The sequence below is a fragment of the Falco peregrinus genome, chromosome 12 (genome assembly GCF_023634155.1).
Source record: "Falco peregrinus isolate bFalPer1 chromosome 12, bFalPer1.pri, whole genome shotgun sequence".
In the NCBI taxonomy this organism is placed as follows: Eukaryota; Metazoa; Chordata; class Aves; order Falconiformes; family Falconidae; genus Falco; species Falco peregrinus.
Genome location: NC_073732.1, coordinates 12,218,960 through 12,245,912, shown reverse-complemented (window position 1 = coordinate 12,245,912; position 26,953 = coordinate 12,218,960). Strand labels below are relative to the sequence as shown.

Here is a 26,953-nt window from a genome sequence, read left to right as displayed (position 1 = left end):
TGATTATAGTTGGAGTTTACTGTTTAACTTAGCATCAACTTCCTTCGAAGCATAGACCTCCCATTGACATCAAGGCAACTTTTGAGTTTTACTGCTGTCCGATTCCTAACACTCCATTTTTTTAAAACAACTTCCTTATTTTAATCTAACATACTATATTCAGAACAATTGCATAATATTAATTTTTCGCCTCTCTTAAAGTTACATTTTAGGAGCACCCGTGTGACAAGTAGGTCTGTTCAGCAAAGGGCACAATTAAGACAACACTAATGTGCTAAATTACAAACTTAGGGGAAAGATTTCTTCGTTTTACAATGAGGATGTGAGAGGATCTTTGCTCTTGTGAGATAACCTTTTATGTCAGCCAAGGTGTAGAATTGTCAGTGATAATTGCTATATTAAGGAATTTCAGAACAAATAGAAGTGAAGATGATAAACTCTGGGATGATATTTTAATTAGCATCTGAAATATAGACAGATCTATTTGTTATGTGTAGTAAACATTTAGATTTTTTTGCTTAGTTAAACATCTTACTTTAGGCCCATCACAAAATGACCTGCACAATTTAGCCTAAATTTAATTTTTAATGCGAGTTACAGACTAGTGACACCTAGCTGAAGGGGGAAGTACTCTGAATATGTGTAATCTTCTATTTTGTATGTATCTTGCTATTTCCTTATGCAATTAAATGTTTGCATTCTTAAGTATGTTTCTTGACAGTAGTCCCAAAAAATTTGAAGTACGGTGTGTAAAATACGCTGTCTATACTGCAAGGTTACTAGCAGAATAGAAAATAAAAGAATTTTTAAAGTTTCGGGTCCTCATGAAAACACGTTTAAGATGTTTGAAGTTATTAAATGCAGTTCACCTGCTTTCCAAGTCCTTTAAAATACTGAGCAGGCAGAGTCTGTTCACCTCAGCATTGCATTCACCCTTGATAGTACAATGCCAGGAGATACCATCACTTCCCTTGAGCTGTGGCGTGTTCTTGATTCACTGTTTTGACCTTAACGAAGGGAACGTTTGGTAACAGTGTTGCTTAATCTTCTAACGAAGTAATTATTAGAAGATACGTATCTGTGGATCTTACAGATTATGTAAGTATTAATGTAACTTAAAAAATGGAGAGACTTACAGAAAAATAGGAAGATGTTATTTTAATTAAGCAAAAACAGAGTTATAATCACTCTTTCTAAAAATAAAATTAGACTCTTTATCAATCCTTAACATCTGCATTTAATATTTTTTTCTGAACAAAAATACAGATGCGATTATGTAGCAAATTACAGTCTTTGACAACGTATAGTATTTACCTTCTCTTACACTTACTTTAATTCTAATTTGGTCATTAATACTTGACTCATTACTGCAACGTGTTACTTGTAGTAAAAGTGCCACAATTGAACTATAAACATGACATTGCCATCTTAAAACTGCTTTGCTATAAACTGTAAAGAATATACAGAGTTACAAAGTCATTGTGTTTTTATCAAAATATACAAACCCCCCCAAACCTAACACAAGCTATCAATATTTTTCTTATGAACTATACAGTTATATAAAATACTTGTAAAATTATCTTTATATTTATAAATATTCTACCTTATTTGCTTTGGTCTATAATTATCATCATACAAGTCCACTTATAAGATATCTTTGTGTACTTTCTTTGAAACATCATTGTACTTTCCTGCTTATTCCTCTGTTAACCTTACTTAAATGGAACCAAAGCTGCCATGAAACCAAAATTTCTCAAGGGGTTCATAGCATTCACCAATGATAGAATAAGTAAGTGGACTATATTATTACTTCAATCAATACTGCATTAACATTTCAATTGTATTTTTATTGTACCCAAGCTATAGTTTCTTTTAAAATACTCAAGACGAAGTAAGTAAACAAACTGTGTACCATATATGCCCATAGAATGAAGTTGAGGATCACTGACCTTTGTCCTGACTTGATTTTTTTAACGCTTCACAGAGATGAACAAACATGACTAATTGGAAATGCAGAGACAGTACAACAGAGCCCTATGATATAAATTTCAACTTGTAGACATACCACCTCTTTTGACTTTTTAAAGATCGCTTAATCTCAGTTAAAATTAATCATATTCTCACAAAATAAGTGTAGTATTTTGGCGATGTCTTTCAGAAGCCTATTCTCCCGAATCTTAGCTAACTGTGAAGCCATAAGGCTCACCGTAACCCTTCAGCGTGGCAGGATGAGGGAGGCAGAAAGGCCAACACTCCTTCCTCCAGCAACCTGTTCCAGGCACCTCTCTGCTATGGGCCCACTATGCTGGGCACATACGCACTACGCTGCGACACAGCTTGCCTGGGTCCAGACGCTGGCATGGTTAGGGGGATCACTCATGAAGGGCCATATGAAGGTTAGATGTGTTTAAGGCATGGGAATGACGGGGAACCCCCAAAACCGGCCCTACCCCTGTTTATACATAGGGATTGCCTCAGGGATACATACGGAAGCAACAATCGGAGTATTTACTTACTCCCCAAAATCAAAGTATTTATGGGGAGTTGCTCTGTCATTTGCTGTCCAGGGATTATTCCAGGATGAGGAGGAAGACTACCTAATAATCTCCTCTTCTTCTTCTAAGAAGAATTGTATTTCTAAAAGACAGGATTTGCAGACCCAGCAGGAAGTGGACATTTATATACAGGATTTCTTTAAGCTAGGATGTTTGCTGAGAAACATTTTTTTTAGACAAATGCACCTGAATAGCTCTACCAGGCCATTGACATTGGGATTTATGCAGTTTGGAAGACTGGCTACTGTGAGTTCCACTGAATCTTTATTAAATGTCTCAGAGATACCATAAATCTGGAATACTTTCCACACAAGCACTCAGACTTAACGGTTATTATGGTAACTACAAAACTGAACATGGAAAGGAAAGAGGGGTTTAAACTCCTGAATATGTTTTGTAAATGTTGAGTTACAGAAAAGCACACCAGAACTCAACTGTACTTCAGCATACCCAAGTTCATGAAACATTTCCCATCTTCACTTTTGAATACACTAGATTACACTTTGTTTATAAACACATTATTTTTTGTGAAAGAATGCAATATATGGTTTCTGCAGCAAATATTCCTTCTACAGAGTACACTGCGAACCTACATATTTATTTTGCCTAGAACAATTCTGACTCAAAAACAGCACTATAAAATAGTTCAGTGACTAGTTTCCTGTAATGCTAAGTAGAAGGGTTTGGGTTGGTCATATTATTTTTTTTCTTTCTCCCTCTCAGTATGTTAGAAGTCTATTGTGGCAAAAGTATTTTGGGTCTTTCAATAAAGTTTGTATTATTGCAAATACTAGTTTTCTTGTTATTTTTCTTTTTTTTTTTTTTGTTTTGTTTTGCATATATTGACACATGTTTAGGTGAAGACAGTTGATCTCAGTAAATGATACTAATTTCAGTGGAGACATTTCCCCATTCAATGCATCTGTATTTTCTCCAACATACAGTTTTGGATTTTTCTTCTTTTACACAACTGTCACTCACAGTATAACTTCTGGAGTTACATTTTGTATATTTTTTACTTCACTTCCTTCTGAGCCAAGGAAATGTGGATTTTCCAAAAGTTTAGTGCTTTCACTGCAAAACTGTTCTTTTCTGTCTTGTGAACCAGGACTTTTGAATAGATGTTTCTTCTGGTGCATTCCCAGAGCTGCTGCTGTCTTGCAAATTTTGGGGCATTGAAAGCAAGCGTATCCTTTTCCATTGTGCTCACGTACATGCCTTTGCTCGTGGTTCCTTTTGGTAGAAAGATACAAGAAGCTCTGAAAGCAGAACTGACAGTGGTAGCGTTTTTCTCCAGTATGAATTCTTTCATGTATTTTGAGCGTTTCATTTAAAGTGAATGCCTTATTACAGTACTGGCAGACAAAGTCTTTAACACCCAGGTGAATACGTTCATGTTTCTGTAGATTTCCAGGAACTGAAAAACATTTACCACAGGTTTTGCAAGTGTAGGGCTTTTCCCCAGTGTGACACCTCATATGCATTTTTAAAGTGGATGGACTTTGAAATTGTTTTTGGCATAATTCACAAATGTAAGGCTTTGAAGTTGCTACATGCCAGTGTACATGTTCTTGAATTTCTGCAGTGGAAGACTGATCTCTTTCACAGAGCTCACAATGAAGACTGGGCATTTCTGCATTCTCTTCTTGACCAATCACTTTTTCCTCAGGGGTATTTCTGAGCGCATATTCTCGACTGCATGTGTTGTGGCTTTCCATAATGGTGTTCTTGCTTCCATGCTTTTTCCTCCATTTGGTCTTTTTCATTTTTCTTAGCTGTTTGGATTTCTTTTTTGGTTTGTAATTATAATAGGGTCTCCAGGGTTTATCACTGGAGTCCTGGTCACTTACATCATCGCACATTTCTGTCAGTTCCAGGCATTCTGAACTATAGAGCCTAGATGGGCTTCTTTCTTTTACCTCCATTTCTGATTCCTCAATTAGATTGTCCTGTTTGGACTCATGTTTAGATTTTCGCCCCCTTTTACAAAACAGCTTAGATCCCAATATGTGTCTTTTTACAATAGCCTCATTACCAATTTTTACAGTTATTTGACAAAGAGGTGCAACATTGCTATCAGTAGATGTTCCAGGTAAGGCAGGCTTTGCAATGTATGTTTCCGTTTTACTCGATTCTTGGACGGTATTTGTTGTTTTGCTAGATGAACCTCCAGATCCTGTGACATGCTGCATATCCTCAGTTGCTTCTGCTCTGTTGTACAGCAGTGCTTTCTTTTTCTCTTTAACAGGTTTTGACTTTGTAATGCACTTTCCGTTATTATCTGACCCGTATTTACAATCATCACTTACAGACTGACTAGGTAGATTATTTGAAGATTCTGTCTTATTGTTTTCTACAGAAGTGACTGTTTTACCGTGCATTATTACCGATGAAACTCTGCTACTGTGCATTATAACAGAGGGTGCAGAACTGCTGTAACTGATGACAGAGGTTGAATTTTCATTCACATTCGATAAAGACGCAACTGAGGAATCACACTCCTGAGAACCAGAGTCATTTGCAGCAGTAGAAACTCTTTTTTCAGCTGTAAAAAAGTCTCTTTGCAGGTCAGAATTTAAGATACCTACTCCCCAAGAGGAAGAATTCTGAGTATTTGTGGAAGATGCTGTATCGTTACATGCAGATGTATCCAAGGCTAGAGTTCTGTCATTTGCTATTATATTACGTTGAAAATTCAGTGGTGGTAGCTCAGAGCTAAGAGAACTCTGAACGAAACAGTTAGTAGAAGCAGTTTCATTAACCTGGCTACCTGTTTGAACACTTTCGTATGAAGAATTTCGGTAGGACTTATAAGGTAGTCGCCTGCATTTCATAGGTAAAAGTCGATAAAGTTTGTATGGGTACATACTTGGTTTTAAGCCTCCATTGGCTGTTTTTTTATTTACTGAGAGACGATGGTCAATTGCATGGAAAGACTTCTGATGATTTTTTAGTATATAGTAAGTCATAAAAGTCTCCAGACAGAAAATGCACTGATACCGTCTTTCTCCAGTGTGCCAGATCTCATGTCTGGTGCGATACTCAGCTAATGCAAATACTTTATTGCAGTAGTGACAAGGATACGTTCTTCTCCATGAATGCACATTTGCATGTCTTCGAAGGCTAGATAATGTTACATAACTACGCTTGCAAACGATGCAAGTGTATAGTATCTGCCCATCAACGACTTTAACCAAATGATCTGTTTCTGGTAAAGTGCAGTTTGCATTAGAATAATCAGTGATGCTGTTTTCAGACAACAGAGGCTCTGCGTTTGTGTATGAACTTCCATTCCTTCCTTCTGTAGCAGTATAGTTATCTGCAAAATTTTGTTCATTTCCATTGTGAACCGATAAGCTACTTGGTCTCACACAGACCTGTTCATGACTTTCCAGTATATTTAGATTTGCAAATTGTTTGCTGCAGTATTTACATATGAAAGTTTCCTGACGCTCTGAATGGAGCTGGAGATGAGTACTAAGTAACGCCCTGTCACTGAATGATTTTGCACAACAGTTACAGTTGTAAACAGGTGGAACAACAGTTGCCACAGATCCAGAGGCATTAGCAGAACTGTTGTCCTCTTCTCTGGATAAATGCAAGTCTCCTGCTTTATTTTGAGGTTTTGGAAAAGAAGTATTTGCCTGATCAGTAACTGCTTCATGTGGGGCTTCTGTAGTGGTCGCTGTAGAGGCTGGTACTTTTGCTATAGCCAAACCAGTACTCTGGGGCTTAAAGGCTGTTTTAGGAGTATTACTTACTTGTTTTCCTGGGTGAATGAGTGGTGTGGCTTGAAGATTTTCATAGTGGTCTTCAGCCATCTTGTATGAAGGGCTGCTGTCCTGTTCAAGAAAAGGTGTTCCTTGGAAAGTATCTCCCCCAGAAGAAACAGCATAGGAGTGTTCAGCCAGCGTACTGGCTGGCTCAGCATCTTTGCAAACGTCACTTCTGTCAAGGCTGATGCTGGGAGCTTGTATTGTCTCAGACACCTTTTTAAAGCTCGCCCTCAAATCAAGTGGAGAAAATAAACTGTTTTCAGTTTCAAAAATCGAGAATGCATTTGTAATTCGTGGTCCATTTGTCACAGCGGAGTCTTCATGTCTCTTTTCATGTTTTTCCTCTTTGACAGTCCCTTTTTCATTAATACAGTATGCATAGGGGCAGGGGGAACTTGAAAAATTAATATCTGTAAGATCTTCTAGAAATGATATTCCCAGTTTTTTCCCTGCTGCTGCAAGGTCCGTTACAGTCTCCTGCCTCTTAACAACTACTGTGGAACTGTAGATGTAATTCAGTATTTCTGTAAACACTTCAGCTTTGAGATCATCTAACTCCAGTACATGGCCTGAAATACAAATAGTACGACTCCAAAAAATGTTTTTGAAGTAAAGGCTTGAAGCTGCCAGCACATTACTGTGGGCTTTAAATTTGGTATCTTCCACAATTATGGTGACATCACATAAAATACCCCGAATGCGCTGTTCATTTAAAATGGAAAGTACAGTGTCACTGTGGAAGTCGTCTTTGAGATCCTTTGAATGGGACATGACTGTCATCTATAAGAAGAAAAAAGAAAAGGAATGTAAATATATTTAGAAGGCATTTTTCACCCAGTTCAGTAACAGATCAGTTTTAGTTCTATATTTATTTTATACATATCCTTAATTTATTAACTTTCAAATTTTAAGAATGAGTACAATTTTGTCCTAGCATTTCAATTGAAGTCATCTTGGGTTAAGTTGTGCCAACAATGCTGAAGGTAATCTATGTACGTACAAATCAAGGATGCAGGAACACCTGTAGCTCCTCAGCAGGAGGCAGAGGATCTTCTCTGTCCCCACGTGGGTCTGTCACCCACCCTGTGTCTTTCCTTGGGGATCGCAGCCGCCAGCTTTCTGTTGTGCCAGTGGGTGCATCTGCTCAGGTTCACACTGAATGATTCACAGAACCCTTGAGGGAATTCCCCCAGCCTGTGGTTGAGGTATTTGGTAGACAAGATGGGGAAGGCTGAATTGCTGTGGTTCTGTGGATACTGAGGACTTTGTTTTCAGGGGCAGTTTGTCAGACAACGACTTCACAACACAACTGCATTTGATCCCCTTATTAAGCTGATAGCTAAAACAGGATCAGAGATCCCATGCAATAAACTTCCAGTTACAGGATAAGGCATTATAAACAAATTAATGCAAAATAAACGCAAATTTGTAAACAATAGCATAGTACATCTAACACGGTTTACGTTAACAGAATGTTACTTTTTAAGTAGTGATTACATTTTATTTAAGAGTTTACACTTTAAAATGACTGAAAATTTGTAACTGAATTTAAAAATTCAATGCATAAAACGAGTAATAGAATGGTTTTTCTTCAGCTATGGTTTAGATTTAACATGTTTGCAGTTTGTAATATGATAGCGTGTTCTTAATTTCTACCAAATAATAAGACATAATTGCAATAGTAAGTAACATTAAATAACTGCCAATTTATAATAATGAGGTTTAATGCTAACAAAAATGTTTAGATGAGACAGGCTGTTACTGTATTAATATATTGGTTTTATTTAATTGCATTAAAAGATGCAAAATATGAAAGTGGATTGAAAAAATGGATTAATTCGACAGTATGTACCTGGAGAAAATCTCCAACTTAACCAGGTGATTTTTTTCTTTTTGTTCAAATTCCTATCTGTACCATATAATGACGTCTGTTTCTTTTTTTTTTTTTCCATCTCTGAGCAGTGTTTTCAACTACTACTGCCCATTTCTGATTTCAAGTCATGAAGAAATAGTTGTCCTACTGGCACTTACCAATCACACCACTGTAAAAGAAAAACCTGCATATTTATTAAAGACCTTTTTCTTTCAACTTGTGGAATCAAAATGCTTATTTTCTTTAATTACCAGCCACAGATATTTTGTAAGATAGATTAAATAGTACCACACTGTAGCACTACAAGTTAGTGATACCTCCTAAACATTCCATCTACTGCTCCAAACAAACATTAATGTTGAAAATTTTTATAATGACCTTTACCCTCAAATAGTTTACATTAAAAATGCCAATATATTTATTAGGAGGGGTTTGATCCAAATGGTGAAATAAAGGTTTGACCCATATTCAGCAAACAGAAATAGCTGTTTAGAACACAGTGGCTTTCTCACCTGAGCTATTCAGAATCCTTTCTTGAAAACGGGGTCTTTATCACAACCTAAGTAATATGGGACATACACCCTTGCTCTAGCTTATCTAGTTACACTTTGGATGCTTCATCAAAAATCCAGCAGCTACTTCACTGCAAATCAATTTATAAAAATAAAAATTATAACGTTACTGTGAAGATAAACACAAAGTACTATGAAAAAGATCATAAATCTGGTACATTTTAGATGAAATTTGGAAATAAAATTTGTACCTTGCAGCATGGCCACTGTTTCTATCAGGAAGGTATTGTCTATGCAAAAGGCCAAAGCCTCTAATACTAATACAGTTTAACGGCTGAGCATTTTCAATGCACAGAATTCAGAAAACACAAAATTGTGATTCACAAAAAATACCTCTGATGCTTATATATGCCACGGATGTCAAGAAATTAATTCATCAGTATAACTGTGACAGAAATGTAGGCATGTATTTAATTTTTTATTATCTGGTCACTCACTGCAGCTGTAAATTTGGATGCATTGTTTTGTGCCTTTAAATCTTAAAATCATAGTTTAATCATGTGGTTATTTATTACACTTATTCAGCTTAAAATAAGAGATACTTATTCATTTAGAATGATAACCTGAAATTCACAATAGTAAGGTATGGTTATCTGCTCTGGTTCGGTATCTGAAACCCCATATATAATTGTAGATAGTATTCTTTCATTAGAAGACTTGATATGCTACAAACTGACAAGAACACTTTTCTTCAAGCAAGCAGCCACTAGCCCATAATTGATTCTTTTTTCTCATTGACAATGTCTGAGATTGCATCTGACTTGCTCATGTGATACGGTATTAGAAACCAACTGTTAGACATCAAAAACATTTCACAACAGGAGCTATTGATGGAGTTATTTCCCGAGTATAGGAAATAAATTATGTCAACTACCTCCCAGTGAACTGCCCCATAGGAACTTGCCTGTGTTTTTTCTGTTTGGTTTTGTTCTGTTTATTGGAGACAGCTGGTTTTAGTTCACAGGCCCATCATCTGACATACTGTTTGCTAAATGTATCAGACTGCTACTTCTACACTAAGAGGCATTTATAAGCAAGGCCCACAAACCCAAGTGTTTTTAGTAGTAGTCTTTTTATTTAACTAGTTATTTCAAAATTTATCCTCCTAAGGAGAAAAGTGAGTATTTTCAATTTCTACTTGCATGTATGTAGACTGCCAGTTTTTGTAGTCCTGGGTATTTTGGTATGTTAGCAGAACACTAAATTGGTTCCTTGTGTAAAGACAGAGGAAACTATAATTTGCTATTTGGACTTTTTTTTTTTTCCTGTCAGCTAAACCCTCTGCTATATATCTCATTGGAAAGTTATACAGAAAAATTCCCGAACAAATTGATTTTCAGAGTTAACACACTTTGCTTCTTTGTCTCAGCCTATGCATTCCTCAAATAGTCCATTTACTCATGTGTGTAATCAATTCTCTACTGCCTTTTATTTTAGCTGTCTTGCTTCTTGCATTTGTGAAAAACATGTCTTGAATGCTATAAAATCAGAATGCTCTACCTAGCACATACATACATGGCTTATCAGAATGCTCTACCTAGCACATACCTACATGGAATATTTTAGGAATATTTTACATTCCATTTGCAGTTTCATTTACTGTCCATTTGCAAAAGGAAAACCTGCTCTTCCAAGGGAGCTCTACTGAGACCGATACACAGAGATCAAACTTTGATGTATTAATGTATTAGTAGCATTATTAAAAATTTTCAATTAAAAACACTGGAAAGTCCATTTGGAATGTTACTATTTTTCTGTATGATTTTCATTATAGAATTATGGAAGAAATTCTAGTATTATTTATAAATGTTGCCCAAAACATATGTAAATACCATTTGACCTACTGAAGGTCAACAAAACTCTTCAGCCTACTAAACCATCCTTTTTGACACAAATATGTGTACTAATTTGACTATATTGATCTCTATCCATACATAAATAATTTCTTAGGAATATGAGTAGGTAGTATAACTTAATAGTCTTAACAGTCTTTGTTGCCCCCATAGATAAATATAACTTCTGAACAGCAGAATTTCTGATTGGGAGTTACTATTTGCAGATTTCCTGCAAAAACTGTAACAGACTTAACCAGCTACTAAAAGTTGTTAAATCACTTTGAGAAATAAGATTTAAATATTCATCTGAAACTTAAGTGTAGGTTAATTAAACTATAATGTTACCTTTTCTGACATCAACAGAATAGCGCCTCAACAGTTGCAAGTGAAAAAAAGTAATATTAAAAGTTAATGGAAAGATCAGAGATCGATACATCCTAACACAAGTTTGACTACTTACGCCTCACAGGTGACACTGCTAATGATAAGTATTATAGCAATCAGCTCTACGTGGACACTGCAGAGGGAAGAAGCTACTGTTAATTTTTACATTAATATTACTTTGAAGTAAGCAAAGAGATCACATTTTAATGTTAATATTACTTTGAAGTAAGCAAAGAGATCACAACAAGTTTTACTGGCCGATGAATACCAAATATAATAAACACAACTTTTTTTTTTTTTTACTACCAGAAAGAACTGTTGCAACCTAGGAATACTGTTTTTAACTTTTGCTAAAATTTTGAAATCCACTGTCAGACAAGTGTTCCCCATTACACATGAGAACAGACTCTTTCATTCCACTTGGGTTGCCTAAATTTGAAAGACAAGCTAGTGGCATAAACAAAAAAAAAACCCAAACCCACACACATCAGGGACAATTGCTAGTCGCCAGGCAAAATAAAAAACAGCTAGATACTTGATAAACTGTAGAACAGCTCTCCCTCTGTTTTCTTATTCCACGCATTTCTACCGCAATTTTAAAGATGCGTATGTTTCCTGGTACTTACCAACATGACACTATGGAAACATGTTTCACTCCATAATTTTCTTATATTGTTTCATTCTGCTCCGTTAACATACTTTGAAGGCTACCCCTGTTTTGGTTTTGGCCTGTTTCCGTGACTGAGAAGGAACATTCATCTGTATCTAACCCCTGAAGGACACTGATCTGTTCTAAAGCAGAAACAGAGCTAGGCGTCGCAAACACACAAAACAAAACCCAAACAAAACCAAGAACACGCATACCTTGCTGCCTCCAGCTCTACTATCCTGATCCTTGGCCACCTGGAAGCCTACTGCCTGATCATCACCTTTATGATAGTGGCTCAGTTTTTCACGGAATCACTTCACCAGTCCCGCCTGTGCAGTATGGCCACGCGCAGCTGCCTCGACCAGGGTCCCCCTTCAGTCTCCTTGCAACCTCAGGCACACAGGGAAGTTTTAATGATGTCTAATGATGTTTAGTAGCTTGCAGTAGCGTGTAGGTTAGTGCTCCAGTCTACATAACTACACGTTATTTCTACAAGCACATTTGTATTTTTTTCTCTTTTAGACTCCTGCTGCTTGTGTCCTTCCCTGTTAATGCAGATTTGTTATAGCCTTCATAGGTGTTTAAGACTTCAAATACTTTCAGCCTCACACCGTTTCCTCTAACTTTTCATCTGGACAGCTGGAGGGGGCCGGGATTTGGCGCAAGGATGGGATGTTTGCATTAGCAGGTCTCTGAGGGCGGCAGACGAAGCTGCCTGTCAGCCTTGTAATACTTCCCCCCCCCCCCCCCCCCCCCCGTTAGCATCCCTAACTCTTCCTCTCCCTTCCTACCTTACGCCTCCTACGATCCTTTCCCATCGCATGGAAAACAACTTTAAAACCGTAGCAGCGCTCAGAGTAGGCTTATGCTTTTTATTAAGCTGTGTTTCTCGTCTGGAAAACCAGAGCGAGTCCTGTCTCTGTCACAGGGCACTCTAGCTGGTCTGGCCCTAAAAATAATTCTAATCCCCCCCAACAAACAAACCAACCAACCAACCCACCCAAACGCCCATTCCTCACTGGATGTCCGATTCTGATACCCCAAATTTCAGCCTTTGGCCTCCACCCGCTGTGGGAGCGCCGGCTGTGGGTACTGCTGCCGGGCCGCAGGAGCGGGAGAGGCGCGGGAGGGCAGCGGGAACGGGAGGGCAGCGGCAGCAGGAGCGGGAGGGCCGCGGCAGCGGGACGGCAGCCGCCGGGCCGCGGGAACGGGAGGGCCGCGGGAGCGGGAGGGCGCCGCCGCCCTTCGCCCACACGGGGGGGCTGGACGCGCGCGCTGGCAGCCCCGTCCCCTCCCCGCAGCCCCGGGCGGCACGCAGCTGTTGCGGCTGCAGGCAAGGCGGGCGGCGGCTGCCGCAGAGCCCCAACGCGAGCGCCCCGTAATCCCGCATAAAATCTAAGCTCCCCATGCGGCACGTTAGCGACAGCACGCCCGTCTGTCTGAGCACGGGGCTGCGCCAGACATCAAAGGCATGGCACCCCGTCAGCTGCCGATAACCCCTCGAAGACGCTTCCTGTTTATGGGTGAAACCCGTGCGCTGGGCGAGAGCGAGCCTGCAACCGAGGCAGCCATGCCCGCCACCCTGCAAAATGACTTCTCGGCAGTAACACAAACGCTTACGCAACGTCACGCTCGCACGTAGAACAACTCACTGGTCTTGAGCTACCTGGCGGTTTAAACCATGCCTGTGGCGTTCTCGCTAGCAGGGAGGCGGCCGGCGGCAGCAGTTCAGCGGGACGGCGCGCTGGGGACGCGGGCGGACGTGACAGGTGCCATCTTCCCGGCGGCGCGCGGCCCGCGGGACCCGGCAGCCCCGCGGCAGCGCGCGGCCCGCTGACGGCGGGCGGACGGCGCGGCCGCCATTTTGCCTCGGTAATCCCTCGCAGCCGGATTTGCCCGTGGCTTGTCAGGGGCAGGCCGATTCCGGCGCCCCGGCTTCCCTGCTTCGTTTACGAAGTGCTACGTTATTCTCCGTGTGTTTATTTTATAGCAAATGCTTTGCGCTTAATTAACCCAGCCAGCTGGGATATTTAGCGTATCGGCCAAGCTGTTTACATGCAAGGACTGTAAATTTAGGAAGATGAGGAAATCCCGCGTTCCCCTATATCCAGCCCCTTGCTCCATGGCCATCGATGCCGTTTTGGCCAAACCGTTTAGAATTCCTCTTAAGCCTAACAAAGGATTCTGACTGCCTTACTCTCTCCTTCAAAGCCCTTCTCACCAGAAGAAAGGGAAAGCATTTAGAAATAGCTCTGCATAACTTCTGCAACTTCCCAATAAAAGGGAGAGATTATACTTCCTTGGGGGGGGGGGGGAAGTCCAAACTAAATTAATTTGGTTGCTGAAGTATACCCACATTTACCTTACTTTCCTTATCTAATTAGATTAGTTATCTTTTTTTTTTAAGCATATATAGAAACACAATTGTGAGGATATTTATTTTAAGCACTAGTCTTAGTCTCGAATTTTGATTTCTTCAGATTATTCACTGCCTCAGGAAACAAGTGCAGCAATACCATTAGTGCTTATGAAGCACTAACAAATGCTTACCTAGATAAAGAAGTAGCTCGATTTCATGTAGCCAGACGCTCCAATGTATTTGGTAGTCTTCCTACATATTCTCTCCCTCCCTCCCTCTGCCTCTTACTAAGTAGTCAGCAAAACCTGTTTTCCCAGTACTTGGAATCATGAAGCTTAGAGAAAACCTGATCTTTGAGACAGGTAGAAAACATTGTTAGAAAAATGGACAATTTGCTTTTCTCATAAAGCTTGCTTGAAAATAATAATTTTGCCCGAGGCTAACCTGTGTTTATGTTTAACAAGCTATTGTGTATAACATTTTACTGGGCCGTTAACTATGTTTTCAAATCTTAAGCCTATGCATTAGAACCACTGAGTAGCAGGGACTGATTCATTTTAGACAAAAATAAAAAAATCCAGAAATGAACTATTTCATCATGGTCACCCCTGTATGGGCCTGGAAGTTAGAACTTTGCTGGAGCCCCTTCATGATAAATAATGCTTATCCTCTGAGGGAACGGTTTGATTTCAATATAAGATAGACAACCTGTTATAAGGAGGGCAGGTCTTTTTTTCCAACATTCTGTCTTGGAACTGTCGTATGCTTTCTTGGTCGTTTAAAAGATACGGGAAGAAATCTGTTCTTGTCAGGTAATTGTCATCATTTCAGTGGCTGATCTATACATCCCTCTTCTTTCACCATTTTACACAATCCGTATAAAAAGATCATCTTGGAAATACTGAACAGCTCAGTGGAGAGCTTAATTACTGCTTCTATATCACTGGAATTATAAATTAAGTTCACATACTGAAGCAATTATTATCTTTTTAGCTTAGGGCTCCCTGCTACCAAAACATGGTTTCTTTCATCTCATGGCAAACTGAGCTGTTCTTATCAGTAGCTGTTTACCAACAGCTATGGGAGATGGAACAAACAGTTGAAGAACACAGCAGTATTGATTGCAAAAGCAAAGCGCATGCCAAAGTTTTCACAACCTTCTTTTTTATCCCAGCCTACATAACTGAGAAGCAAAGTTTCATACTCACATGTAGGTTACTTTTAATCTTGGACTTTGTCTATTGCTGATTTACTTTTGTTTCTTTATTACTATTTTAGGTGCATATATACTTATTAATATGTATTAATGAAGATGTCTGACACAGGTGCCATAGGAAATATTTGTGACAAATGTGTTGTCAGTAACAATACAGTAGTAGGAATTAAATTAAACCTGTTGTAATCCTTTAAAAGAAAGAAACGCGCTACTGAACAATAAATAAAGCCTATTTTTAGATAATGTGAAAAAAATTTAAAGAACAGTAGGTTATGAATTCCCCCTAAATCTTAATTAAAACTTATTATTTTAAATTGTTTTGAAAATCAGAGGCATAACCATCATTTGTATAGAGGATACCCCCAATTTAGAGACATTTATTTATTTGTACTTGGCCATTTGAGGCTCTGGCAGTCTACTACATTGTCTATAGATATTACAATTTGGAGAAAATGGACTCTTTCTTTCTTCCTCTTTTTTTTTTTTTTTTAATTGATAGGGTGTTTTCTAAAGCAACTTCAGCTCATCCACTGAAAAAAGAATCACCTTTTCTGTGACTAGTACTGTAATTGAAGGTACTAATTTCCATATATATATATATATATATACACACACACACACACACACAGAGTCCCATCAGCTCCTTGTGTATTAAAAATATTCTTCAGAGTAAGAAATTCTTCATAAGGCCACCTTGGCTGCACCCAAGATTGTACATTCTTATTATAACGTTCTGTGTAAAACTGACTGCATGCAAAGAAAATGGAGGATCTGGTGCTGCAGTCCCACCTATGTGAACAGACTACGCTGATATTTGTGGGCAGTCGGACAAGTGTTATCTGCATCTGCAGTCCTGATTTCAGGGTATAAGCCACAATACAAATTACATACATTAAAAACAGCAATCTTCTGTGTAGCTAGTGTATGTGTATCAATTCCCATTAAATATATAAATGATTGCATGTAACATCACACAAATATTATGTAATTTTTAAATAGAAGTCCAAGTCGTTTATATTTCTTACATGGTAAAATTGCAAATATAGATAAATTTGTCAGCAAACTTTTACTTTTTTAAAATGTATAAAACAGTTCTGAGGTTACTGAAATGGTAGTGTTTAGTTGCTTTGCTGAAGTCTGATAATCTCACTTCTGCAACTCATGGCATGTGGTTTTCTTTCCTTAAGGGTATTTCAAACTGCCTAGGGAAAAAAAAATGTTCCAATGTTCCTCTCTAGTCAAGCAGTTTCAGTTTTTAAACAACAGCAGGAAACAACATATATAGCATTACCAGCTCTTGCAAATTCCTCATGAGTGACAGCATTTTGGCCAGGGCTTGACTGGTTTCCTTCTCAGTGCCTAGAGCCTGCCAGCCTATCCATGACAAAAACACTTGGATGGCCTTTCTTCTTCATTGCTGTCACTACCGAGGTCAAAGCAGACAGTGATGCTGCTGAGGTGGAAAACACAGCTCCTCTTCACCCCTAAGGCAGACCAGCACTGCACTCAGAAGTGGGTACAAGAAGGACCCAGAAGCCCAAAGAGGCTTCACTCTCTTCTCTCTTACGTGAGCAAGGGAAAGAATTCCTTTGTGCAACCTGCCTTGAGCATCAAATGGAGGGAGAGGAAGGGAGGAGCACAGTTATGGAGACCTGCAGCTGCCTGCACCTGCAAGTCTGGCTGAGGGGAGAGGAGCCTGGCAGAACTCAAATCTGGCTCTCAAACTGTGCGAGTGGTGCATGTGCACCAAAGAAACTCTTTCTGTAAGATACTGCCTTCCTCCAGTTTAGGCGTGGCCTAGTCTGAGTTCCATTAACACTAACAGAACATATACAACCAATTTTTAAAGGTATAACTATACCTTTGTCTCTCCACCAGTCTAAAAAAGAAAATGAAGCAACAATAACTTGACATAAATCTAAATTCTTCTTTCGCACAAAATGTAAACGCCTATTGTACTGCTACAAAGAATCAGCTGACTTTACATCTTGCTACCTCTGAACAATCTCAGTATTATTTTCCATTTAAGTCTTTCATTTTTTTAATGTGCTGCTGACAAGCCACTTTCTAGCCTCCTACACTTCTGGGACATAGCACAGTCCTTAGCTAGCACAGATCAATTGCAATCATGAAGCTGTGTTTACAGACAGAGTGACAACAACAGACATTTTTTCTGTTGTTGACTTGTCAAATGTAGTAATTTATATATTTGAGAAGTAGCAAGTTAAACAATTTTTGTTCATTTTGGACAATTACTGTGTGGTAGTCTGTTGCCCATTTAGTTATGAAAAAGACAAAATAAAAGGAGTCAAACTCAGCCTTTCATTTTCCAGTTTTCAGAGGAAACATCCTTTAAATATCTGAACCAACATGCACAAGAGGAGCAGCCAAGCTGCGTGCTCAGGGGCCACTGTTATTCTCAGTCAGGCATGCTGGGGGCCCGGTCAATGCAGCCATTCTTGTCCTTTACTACAGCTGATGTAGCAAATAAAAAAAAAGTTAGAGGTAAACCCCTTCGCCTGGAAACACCTGACGTAGTTGGTCTGCTCTATGGCTGGGCATAGCCATTTTGAAAGCTAAAATTGGTCTTCAAGCTGTTAGCTGGCCACCACTGATCTCCAATATTCCTTAAAATACTGCAATATATATTTATGGTTTTGCTGTTATATTGGTCAACTTTAGCATGCCAAAACCAATGCGCAAGTGATAGCTATTACTGTGAACCATCACTTCAGTGTGGCCATTTATTACAATAACTTATTAGACACTCAGTAACTTTGGCTGTATGCTCTTAAATATTCTTATGCTTTATTTTGTGCTGATGTAAGTGTCCCAGCCCAAGCCCTACTCCTCCTCTTCCATCCTGCTGCACATTTCCAACTTAAAAGCTATAGCAGGGCCTCTGCTTATGCAGTGGAGGAGGAGGAGGACTCTGGCAGAAGCAGGTATCAGCTGGCAGTAAAAAGAAAATCTTGATGGCTCCAGCTCTGGTTTGTGCTGCATGCTCTGCTACCAATGTGAATTGCCCCAGGCGCAAATCCTAGCCTGACAGTGAGTTCAGCTTAGATGGGGAGCAAAAAATAATAATGAAATAATAATAACAGTAATAATAATGGTTGACTTGCATCTCCCCAATTTCTCAAACCCTTATCTCCTCTTAATAGTCTTAATAGTATTGTAGCAGATGATGGTATACAGCAGCATTGTTTATGGTTCAGGATCATGAAAAGATTCATGTGATAGTGTTCAAACTATCTGGAATTAATACTAGATTCTGGTACACTTGACTCTTGAGAGTTATGGAAATGTTTAACATTGGCAAGATAATCATTACTTGCTAAACCTCATTATTAATGTATGAAGCCTTCTCTCTTATTGCACACTCCAAAAAAGTCAATGGGAATCTTTTCATTGATTTCAAGGGATTTTTAATTAGGCTACTGGTCACATAAACAACTTCTCAGATTACCCCAACTAAATTTAAGATCAGAAATTGCAGATTTCCATTTCTCCTGTCTTTTAATGACCAGCATTTTAGACTTATTCTTAAAGACATATCATCTTGGTACAACAGTTAACCTGAAGGGTTGTATACACTTTTCATTTGATGTAGAAAGGAATACTTTAAGAAGAAAGGCCAAAAATATCCTGTATGTAAACTTGCTGAAGACAGTAAATAGATTTGTTAAAACTGATCTTATATACTTGAGCTTCTTTTAAATACAGATTATAAGCCAAAATAGTACTATACAGATATTTACACAGGAAGCGTGAGTAGTGCCTAAATGCTACATCCACATCATATTCTCAAAGTCATGAACAACTGCCATTTTGACTACTTCTACAGCTCCCACGCACACACCCCTTTTCCTGTTGTTGACTGTTAGAAGATGACACTTGGTCGTACCTCCTTGCCTGGATACACTGGATAGAATGAGAGCGCTACAAGCAACACCAGTTTCATTTTTATTTAGTGGCTTTAGTTTGTCGCTGTGTAAAACAGCATAATCATACTTGCTTCTGAATACTAGTACAAGATTCAAATTTAGAACACCTGAGCATTTCCAAAAGACACCGTAAACATTCCACCCATATTTTGCTGTCTTAAGGCAGTGCTATTAAGTATTCAGAATCCTGGAAAAAGGTTTCAATATTGCAGACCAAGCCTACCATGCCAATTTTGTCCAGTTACTGCAAGTGCAATTTAAAGCGCAGTAAAAAAAAAGAAAAAAACCCAAACCACAAGAGATATTTCCATTGAAAACATGAGGTTCTTAGGTTAAAACCTTGGAGTATTAAGAATCCACATTGGGCTATGCCGAGAAATCTTTTTATATGGTGATTTTTAAGATGCATGCATTATTGTGAGCACATGATATGTAAATGCATTGGGCGGCTTAATAAGCATTCACTGACACACATCTGCAGCTTTGCTAATGTACCTTTTATTCGTATGTGGTTACCAAGGAAACAGGTTATGGCCCAGTATTCTACCTAAAATACACCGAGTAAACGTTCTATGACAATTTACTTGAAATAGGGACAACTTAGGTTTTGTAGTGCATTGCTTCTTAAGTCCAGGTAACCTGAATTTAATTTTAACATTCCGCTGAATACTTTAATCTACCAATGGCATCTTATTGTCTCTGAAAATCTATTACCTTTTCCTACATCACGCAACATAGTGTGTTAAAAGTAAACTTAAGTACAGAAAACATTTTGAGATATTCTAGGAATTGAAGAGGGATTTTTAGTTTCAGTTTTGTTTTGTTTTTTACATTTGATTCCTTATCTTACATTCTGCCTGGTAGCCTTAATTACTTATTTCGACTTAGAGATACCACAGCATTAGTGACTGTGATGCAACAAACTGTTTCCTACAGAAATTTGTGCGAATAGTGCCACTGAAATCAATGCAAGTACTCCCTTTTTATAATGCAAATTATACGCTATGATACAACCACGTTCAAAATTAATTAATCAGGTTTTCACTGATTCTTTCCTTCAATAACATACATATCTCAAATCTAAAGCACAGATACCAGACATTTTTAGCCATGCTGATTATTGCACATTCACAGTAAGAAAAAAGGAAATTGGTAATATTTGAAAAAAGCAATGCAAAACGTGAAACTTTTATTTTGAAATATCCTGATTATTTATCACAGTACTATACTTGAATTTACAGACTGCTTTTTTGCCGTTCGCAATGCAAGAGGTTTTTTGCTACCCCTGATTACAATCATAGATAAAGGCAGAGATTGGATGAACTATGCTTAATCAAAACAACAATGTTAGAAATGGGCATTGGCACTAAGGGAGTTCCTTTACCTTTACTGTATGGCACAGATTTGTAACGAACACTAGTGACTGGGATCCAGAGTTAACATTCTGGCAAGCTCAGGGGGGTTTGCTTGCCTGCCAATATGTACGGTTTGTACAGATCACTGAAGGCTATAACAACCTGTTTCAAAGACCTATTCTGCCTGATTTTGTTTGTCCAACCTCTATGGCAATAAAAACCCAGTGGGAGCTGGAAAAATCCAACAATATTGACATGAGAATAGAGCAATGCAGCACCATAACAAGAACAACTCTTAAATTACTATTAAAAAGGTAGAACTAAAAAAAAGGTTAACTGAAAAGTAGTGCAGTGGCTTTAAAGTGTTAAATATTTTAGCACTGTTTCTATGTGAGTTTTAAAGAGATTTCAGCTTGCTATAATCACCCCATAAACTTACCCACCTAAAATCAGGTTGTCCTTCTGTTAGAGCCTTTTAAAAGTGGTATCGACAGGTATTTTCGGCAAAACCATCTCAGTAATTTTGTGAACTCTGTGGCTACTGTGTATCAGCCTGCAAAGGGGAAAATCCAAATTTAATGACTAAATTATTAGACAAGTACTGATTTCCATACACATCGTATAATTCATCAGATTTTTTCCCAGACTGCTATAGGACTCCAAATCTACATCTGGGAGGCTTACAACACACCAGCAATAAACCAGTATGGTTAACCGAACTGTTGAATACTGCTTCTGCCTGCATTGCTTTATTATGGTTTAGCCTGTGTAGTGCAAACTGGACATGATATTTCATAATACATCCTAGACAGAAATGTAAGGATGTTTTCAGGTTTAAAATAATTTTTCATTGGGGTCACTGGAAAAATTAAACTAAAACCAACCCTTGGCTCTACTTCCCTTCCCTCATCTCAACTATATCCAAATTATTCCTCAAATATTTACCTAATAAGACATCAGATAGCAGAACCTTCACAGCTTCTTCAGTCTCGTCCTGAGTTTCACAAGGTAAACTCAGTGGAAAACAAGTGTATTTTAAGATTAGCTTCACAGTTTGCCAGTTTAGAAAACAAATATGGTACAGGGAGAAACAATCATCATTACTAGTCAACTCCCTTGACTCCACCTAAACTGCTGAAACCAATTACAAGTTATTCTTTATCTTAAAAGCCTCCATGTGTTTTTGTAGTCTTTCAAAAGGCCTTTTCTTTTTCCTTTTTTCATTTTGCCACTTTTCTTTTGGTTTCTTTTGTCACAAATATTATCACAGTATCAGTGATAGTGACTCTTGTTCTCTGGAATACATTTCCTGTATCTCTCTGCTTAAATGATATTCATCGTTGTCAAACATCCTGATTTTATGTTATTATGTATCAAACATCCTAATAAGGTTATCATGTAATAGTGTAAAAAATATTCAGAATAGGCCTTTGTTTTAAAGATATTAAACAAAATTAAATTGTTCCATAGACCAACTGCAAAATCTTATGGATAAAGCCTTATGACTCAGCTGATTGGCATTTATATAGCAGCAATTAAGAATACGTAGATCCATCTTCCATTTGCAAATACACTATATACTTTTATAAATACCAGTATACAGGATCCATTTCTTTGGCTTTAAAAGGTAAGAAAGTGAGCTATTTTTTTTTGTTTTAACTGAGTATTTTTTTAGTATATATTGATTTGAATAAGTATTCTATAGCTCACATCTGTGCATAAAAAAGGCCAAAATGAAATAAAATTGGTGTTACTTAAAATACCAATAAAGTTGTATTCACAAGTGATTGTGAAATACTATGGTGAATGGGAAGCTTAAACATCACATTTAAAGGAATCCGGTGGTAAAAAGATCGTATCAAAGCTAAAGAACTCCTACATTTGTTAATACTAGAATTCAAATGTAATATTATACATAATAAAGCCCTTTTAAAACATAATAAAGCAATTCACGTGAGAAAGTACAATAGGCACTAGATGCCCCAAAAGGTCTCTACTACCAGAGTCTGTCTAATGGTCTGACAAATGTTATCTGAACACAGGTAGTTTCACACTGAGAGAGCTGCAGTTTCAAATCAAAATGAAATTTAGAGGCAGAAGAAACCATATTCAGAAAGGTCATGGAAAAGTAGGATGCTGTCTGAATGAATGATTTTTAGTTTGATTTCACTTTTACTGATGCTTTGTGTGGATCTTCTGTTAGGTAAAAATGGAATTTGCATGTATGAAAGAACACATTTCTGTTATAAAAGGGAGGACTCGGTATCAAAAATCAGACTTCTGTTATAAAACTGATTAAAAAAAAACAACAAACCCCCAAGCTCCCCTAACAATAACATTTGCAGGCTGTGCTGGAGGTGTGAAAAACTGCACCTGCTCCTGTGTGCCCCCATTAGCCCCCTTAGCCAAGGGGAATAAAACGGATGAAGTTTACACGAGATTTCTTGTGGTACCTCTGGCTATGACATTCTGACACTCTGCATTAGCTACATAGAACTACCATTAAAACACATTAAAACCCACGTATCATAGTAAAACTGGAAACAGTTTGCTAATTACTCGACTCCTCCTTAATAAATAAATCAGTTTCTTTAGCTAGAAGAAATTACTGTTCACAGGCTGCCAGTCAGTTTTTCCAGACTCATGAAAGCACTTGAGTTCAGTCATATTAATTACAAGAGGACTTGCACCCCCTAACAAAAGAGAAAATTTGCAAATGGATTTAAAACAACCATAGCAAAGCATGCTCATGTAACGCAGCTCCACTCTTTTTTTTTTTTAATGCCTTGAGTGGGTACATTTTGAACACAAAGGCGTAATAAAAACAGTTTATCTCTAAGTGCCCCATTTTTTCTAAAGATAAATATCAGCAGCAATAAATAGATTGCTTCTACATAGTGTTTGCTCAGCAACTTCCTTTAAAAATAACCACAGAAGAAATAAACAAAGAAATGCAATTTCGATAGCTGCATGTAATGGCGCACTCCATATTAACATTTCAGACAGGAAAATAATCAGAAGCAAGCTACTGGAGATAAATCAAATTAGAAAAAAATGCAAACGTTAATATGTCACTTGAGAGATGCTGTTTATTACGTTTTCAGTTCTGCTTCTTTAGGTGGAACAGGGGAATACTGCACTGCATCAAATTAATCTCATAATTATGAATCAAATGGTTGTATTATCATTATTAAGCATAGGCCTATCAAGACAGATGACACGTCATATTCCTGAACAGTTATACTCTGTTTATTTGGTATGCACTGAACTGACATATTTAGAAATAAATGAGAATTAGTTTGATGTTACTGACAGTGTCAAGGCTATTATTGATAATTGGCTGTGCTTCTAAATACCTCCTCTGCATTAATTTTCAGTGCTGGATCCTCATCCACACGAAATATACTTAGTCATTTTAAATTCAAGGACATGAAAGGAAAATGGCTACCCTGCTGCAAAAGTCTCATTGCAGTAGTGAGAATTTCTCGAGTCGTGTACAAAGGAGTTTCAGAAGGAGATACACTACGTTATAAGCTCAGTGGAGACATTTAGTAATATCTGACTCTGTGTAAGCAGTTACTTGTGGTACACGTAAGATTTGACTTTATTGATGCTGTTAAAAATGTTAGCTAAAGAGAGAAATAAGGAATTAGAGTACTTAAATTTTATAGAATCTGTAAGGTTTGCAAATTACCGCAGACCACAAGTGAGCTTCTTTTGTAAAGGCTTGTTTAAGATCTGACAGAAGTTCTTTTCCAGTATGCTTAAACACAGTTCCTTACCTGACCTTCAGCATGGGTCCGCTATTTAAAGAAAGGTTTATTAGCATTACTGTGGCTGAATTCAGCAAAGGTGAAAGAAGGTTTAAAAATACTTCTGATTCTCTGCATTTCTCAGCTGCTAAATATTTCAGTGATACTTTTATACTGTGATAATGTAACTACCACTTTATATACACACAGTACAAACCTTGACCTACGTGCAAGACTAGGCTAAATTAAAAAAAGAACCCGGGGTACGTTTCTGGAAACAACCAGTGCTAAACAGGGATAAAACAGTTTTTTGTTGTGTACAGCTTTGTAAACATGGCATCGTTTAAGAAATGATAGCCGCATGGAAACATAAAATGAGATCAGATTCTAGTTTAGAACTGAAAGGAAACAACTGCAGAATTTCCATTTGCACTGTGATATTGCTATTAAAGAGAATAACATCTTTCTACATCTCTACCAGTGCACCTTTTAAAAGGATTTGGTTGCCAAGGAAACTGGTTCTGGCCCAGTATTAATCTGAAACAAATATATTACAAAAGTTGGTGTAAGTAATACAATACTCATAATTCTTTTCATTCTTAATACTCAAATTCAGGGTTTTGTACCTAATACTGTTAAGTTTTTATTTCATAACCTTTTTTGTGTGAAGTAAAACACACTCCAGTGAAATGATACTCAATTTAAGCTGGTAGGGCCATCTATAGCAATCTCTCTCTTTAAAGTCCTTCTACCTCAAAATAAAAAGAAATACTGCAGGTTTATGTTTGTAGCTAATACTGAAAATACAAGCCTTAAAGCATATTAATCTTTATTTAAGATTTCGCACAAAACGCAAACCCGCTTACTACAGAATTTAAGTATTTTTCATTTTTCTTATCTACCTCAATTTTTATTTTTGCATTTTAACTGCAAGCTTAGTAATGCTTGTAGTCAGCTTTAAAATGTAATTGAATCAATAGGGTTTTCAAAAATTCTTTTGTTGCATAAGCGTTGCCACGCCCTTAGTACATATGATTATTTTAACAGACATGATTGCTCTACTTTCACATCAGATTTTTAAAAAACAGATAAGAAAAATTGTCTTGCCAATATGTGAAACCGACAACTTAATATTAGGTTGCTTCCATGAACAGTTGAATACATTTTTTAAACTGAATGCTACATTCCAAAGCCCATTTCATGTTCTTGCAACACTGACCAAGAAATCAGTAAAACATGCAAATCTCAACCTACCTGCATGTACCACTTAGAGCAGTGTTAGCATGGCAATGCACCCAGCCATTTTTATGTAAAGCGATGGAGATAAGTTCTATTCTTGGTCTTCTTGATAATATTTTAGAAGCAGTTGTCAAAAATCAGATGGGAAGCAGCTTGAATAGACCGTGATCAGGAGAACCGAGTTTATCAATAGGGAAAGCAGGAGTGGGGAAAAAAAAAAACGTCCTCATCCAAGGTTTTCCGAAACTGCAACACAAGGTAGTTGTTTTTTTTTTCTCCTCCTCAGAGGGTTCAAAGCTTGAAGCTGACCACTGCAAAGGCCACTTGTCACATTTACTGAAAATCAGCCTATTGATATCACAGCTGAAAATATAAACTCGACAACCAAAGCCCATTGCACAACGTGGACTGCGTAAGAGTTAAAAATAGATTCGACGTGCCTCCTACCTGCATAATAAATATGTAAGTTTCAAGTGCTTTAATTCGATATTCACATTAATTAACAATACAATATACATTATTTAAACTACAGTAAACGCAAGAAGAAAAAGGGTGACACCATCTGGAAGCACAGTTTGCTTTTTTTCCCCCCCCCCCCTTTCCAAGGGCTAATAATGTAGTTTGAATGTGATGACAAGCTAACAGCTCACCACATTGCAAATGAAAAAAGAATTCTTAAGGTGATGCTCAAATATCTAAGCCTGTAATGAAGCACAAACCAGTCTTCACTACTGCATGACATGGCACACAGACCATTTACATACTCACATTTGAGATACTAGGCACAGTATAATGAATTCAATACACAGCATGCACACAGCACAAGCAACGTTAATCCTGCCTGCCATTTTAAGCTTGCAGGAGTAAGATACATACTGCAGCACAGCTCTGGTAAGGGAGGAGGCAAGGGACAGCTCACCTTAAATGCAGTATCTGATTAATGTTGTAAGTGACATTGCGTATCAGCTACAGAGTCTTGGTTCAACTGGGTGGGAGGGAACAAAGAAAATTGTCATCAACTGGTGATGCAAGATGAGCTCCCGTCACTAACACTGTTAGCAAACTCCAAATTCTACAATGATACAGTAGTAGCATTTCAAACTCTTATCAAAATCTGCCTGTGCAATGGCTGAGTCCGCCTGCCGAGGAAACAAAACAATCTTCTTGCTTATTGGAGAAACGCTGGGTTGACTACAGTAACATCCTCTTGATGCAGAAAGATTTCACGTCGCACGTATTAAATCCTGGATGCATTTGCTGTGCTTCCCTAATTTTTAAGTCTCAGAATCAAAAAACAAAATAAAAAGAAAATGATATCAAAAATAGCATAACTAAAGGTCTAATGTTCATACAAAGAAAACATTTCTTTTTCTTTCCTTTCTGGTTTCTCTCTTTTACAGTCCATCAAAATCCTGAGGAGTATTGACAAACCACACGAGCA

General features: G+C 37.9%; 1 protein-coding gene across 10 annotated transcripts; it reads right to left on the bottom strand.

Annotated features, from left to right (window-relative positions):
- Positions 1 to 1,213: 1,213 nt before the first annotated feature.
- ZBTB38 (zinc finger and BTB domain containing 38) lies at positions 1,214 to 26,935 on the bottom strand. Of its 10 annotated transcripts, none has more exons than XM_027787194.2 (4): positions 25,528 to 26,331; positions 20,965 to 21,074; positions 11,072 to 11,128; positions 1,214 to 7,111 (listed from the first exon to the last, which is right to left on the bottom strand). In XM_027787194.2, exon 4 carries the CDS (start codon positions 7,109 to 7,111, stop codon positions 3,533 to 3,535), a length of 3,579 nt encoding a protein of 1,192 aa, XP_027642995.2. In that variant the 5' UTR covers positions 11,072 to 11,128; positions 20,965 to 21,074; positions 25,528 to 26,331; the 3' UTR covers positions 1,214 to 3,532. The 10 variants fall into 10 exon arrangements, with proteins under 10 accessions (XP_027642995.2, XP_027642992.2, XP_055673525.1 ...); XM_027787191.2 differs by lacking the exons at positions 20,965 to 21,074; positions 25,528 to 26,331 and adding exons at positions 7,332 to 7,578; positions 13,311 to 13,450; XM_055817550.1 differs by lacking the exons at positions 11,072 to 11,128; positions 25,528 to 26,331 and adding an exon at positions 26,432 to 26,935.
- Positions 26,936 to 26,953: the final 18 nt, after the last annotated feature.

Excerpts from the sequence above, each read along its gene's own strand:
- ZBTB38 (XM_055817550.1), bottom strand. The coding sequence starts at position 7,111 with ATGACAGTCATGTCCCATTCAAAGGATCTCAAAGACGACTTCCACAGT.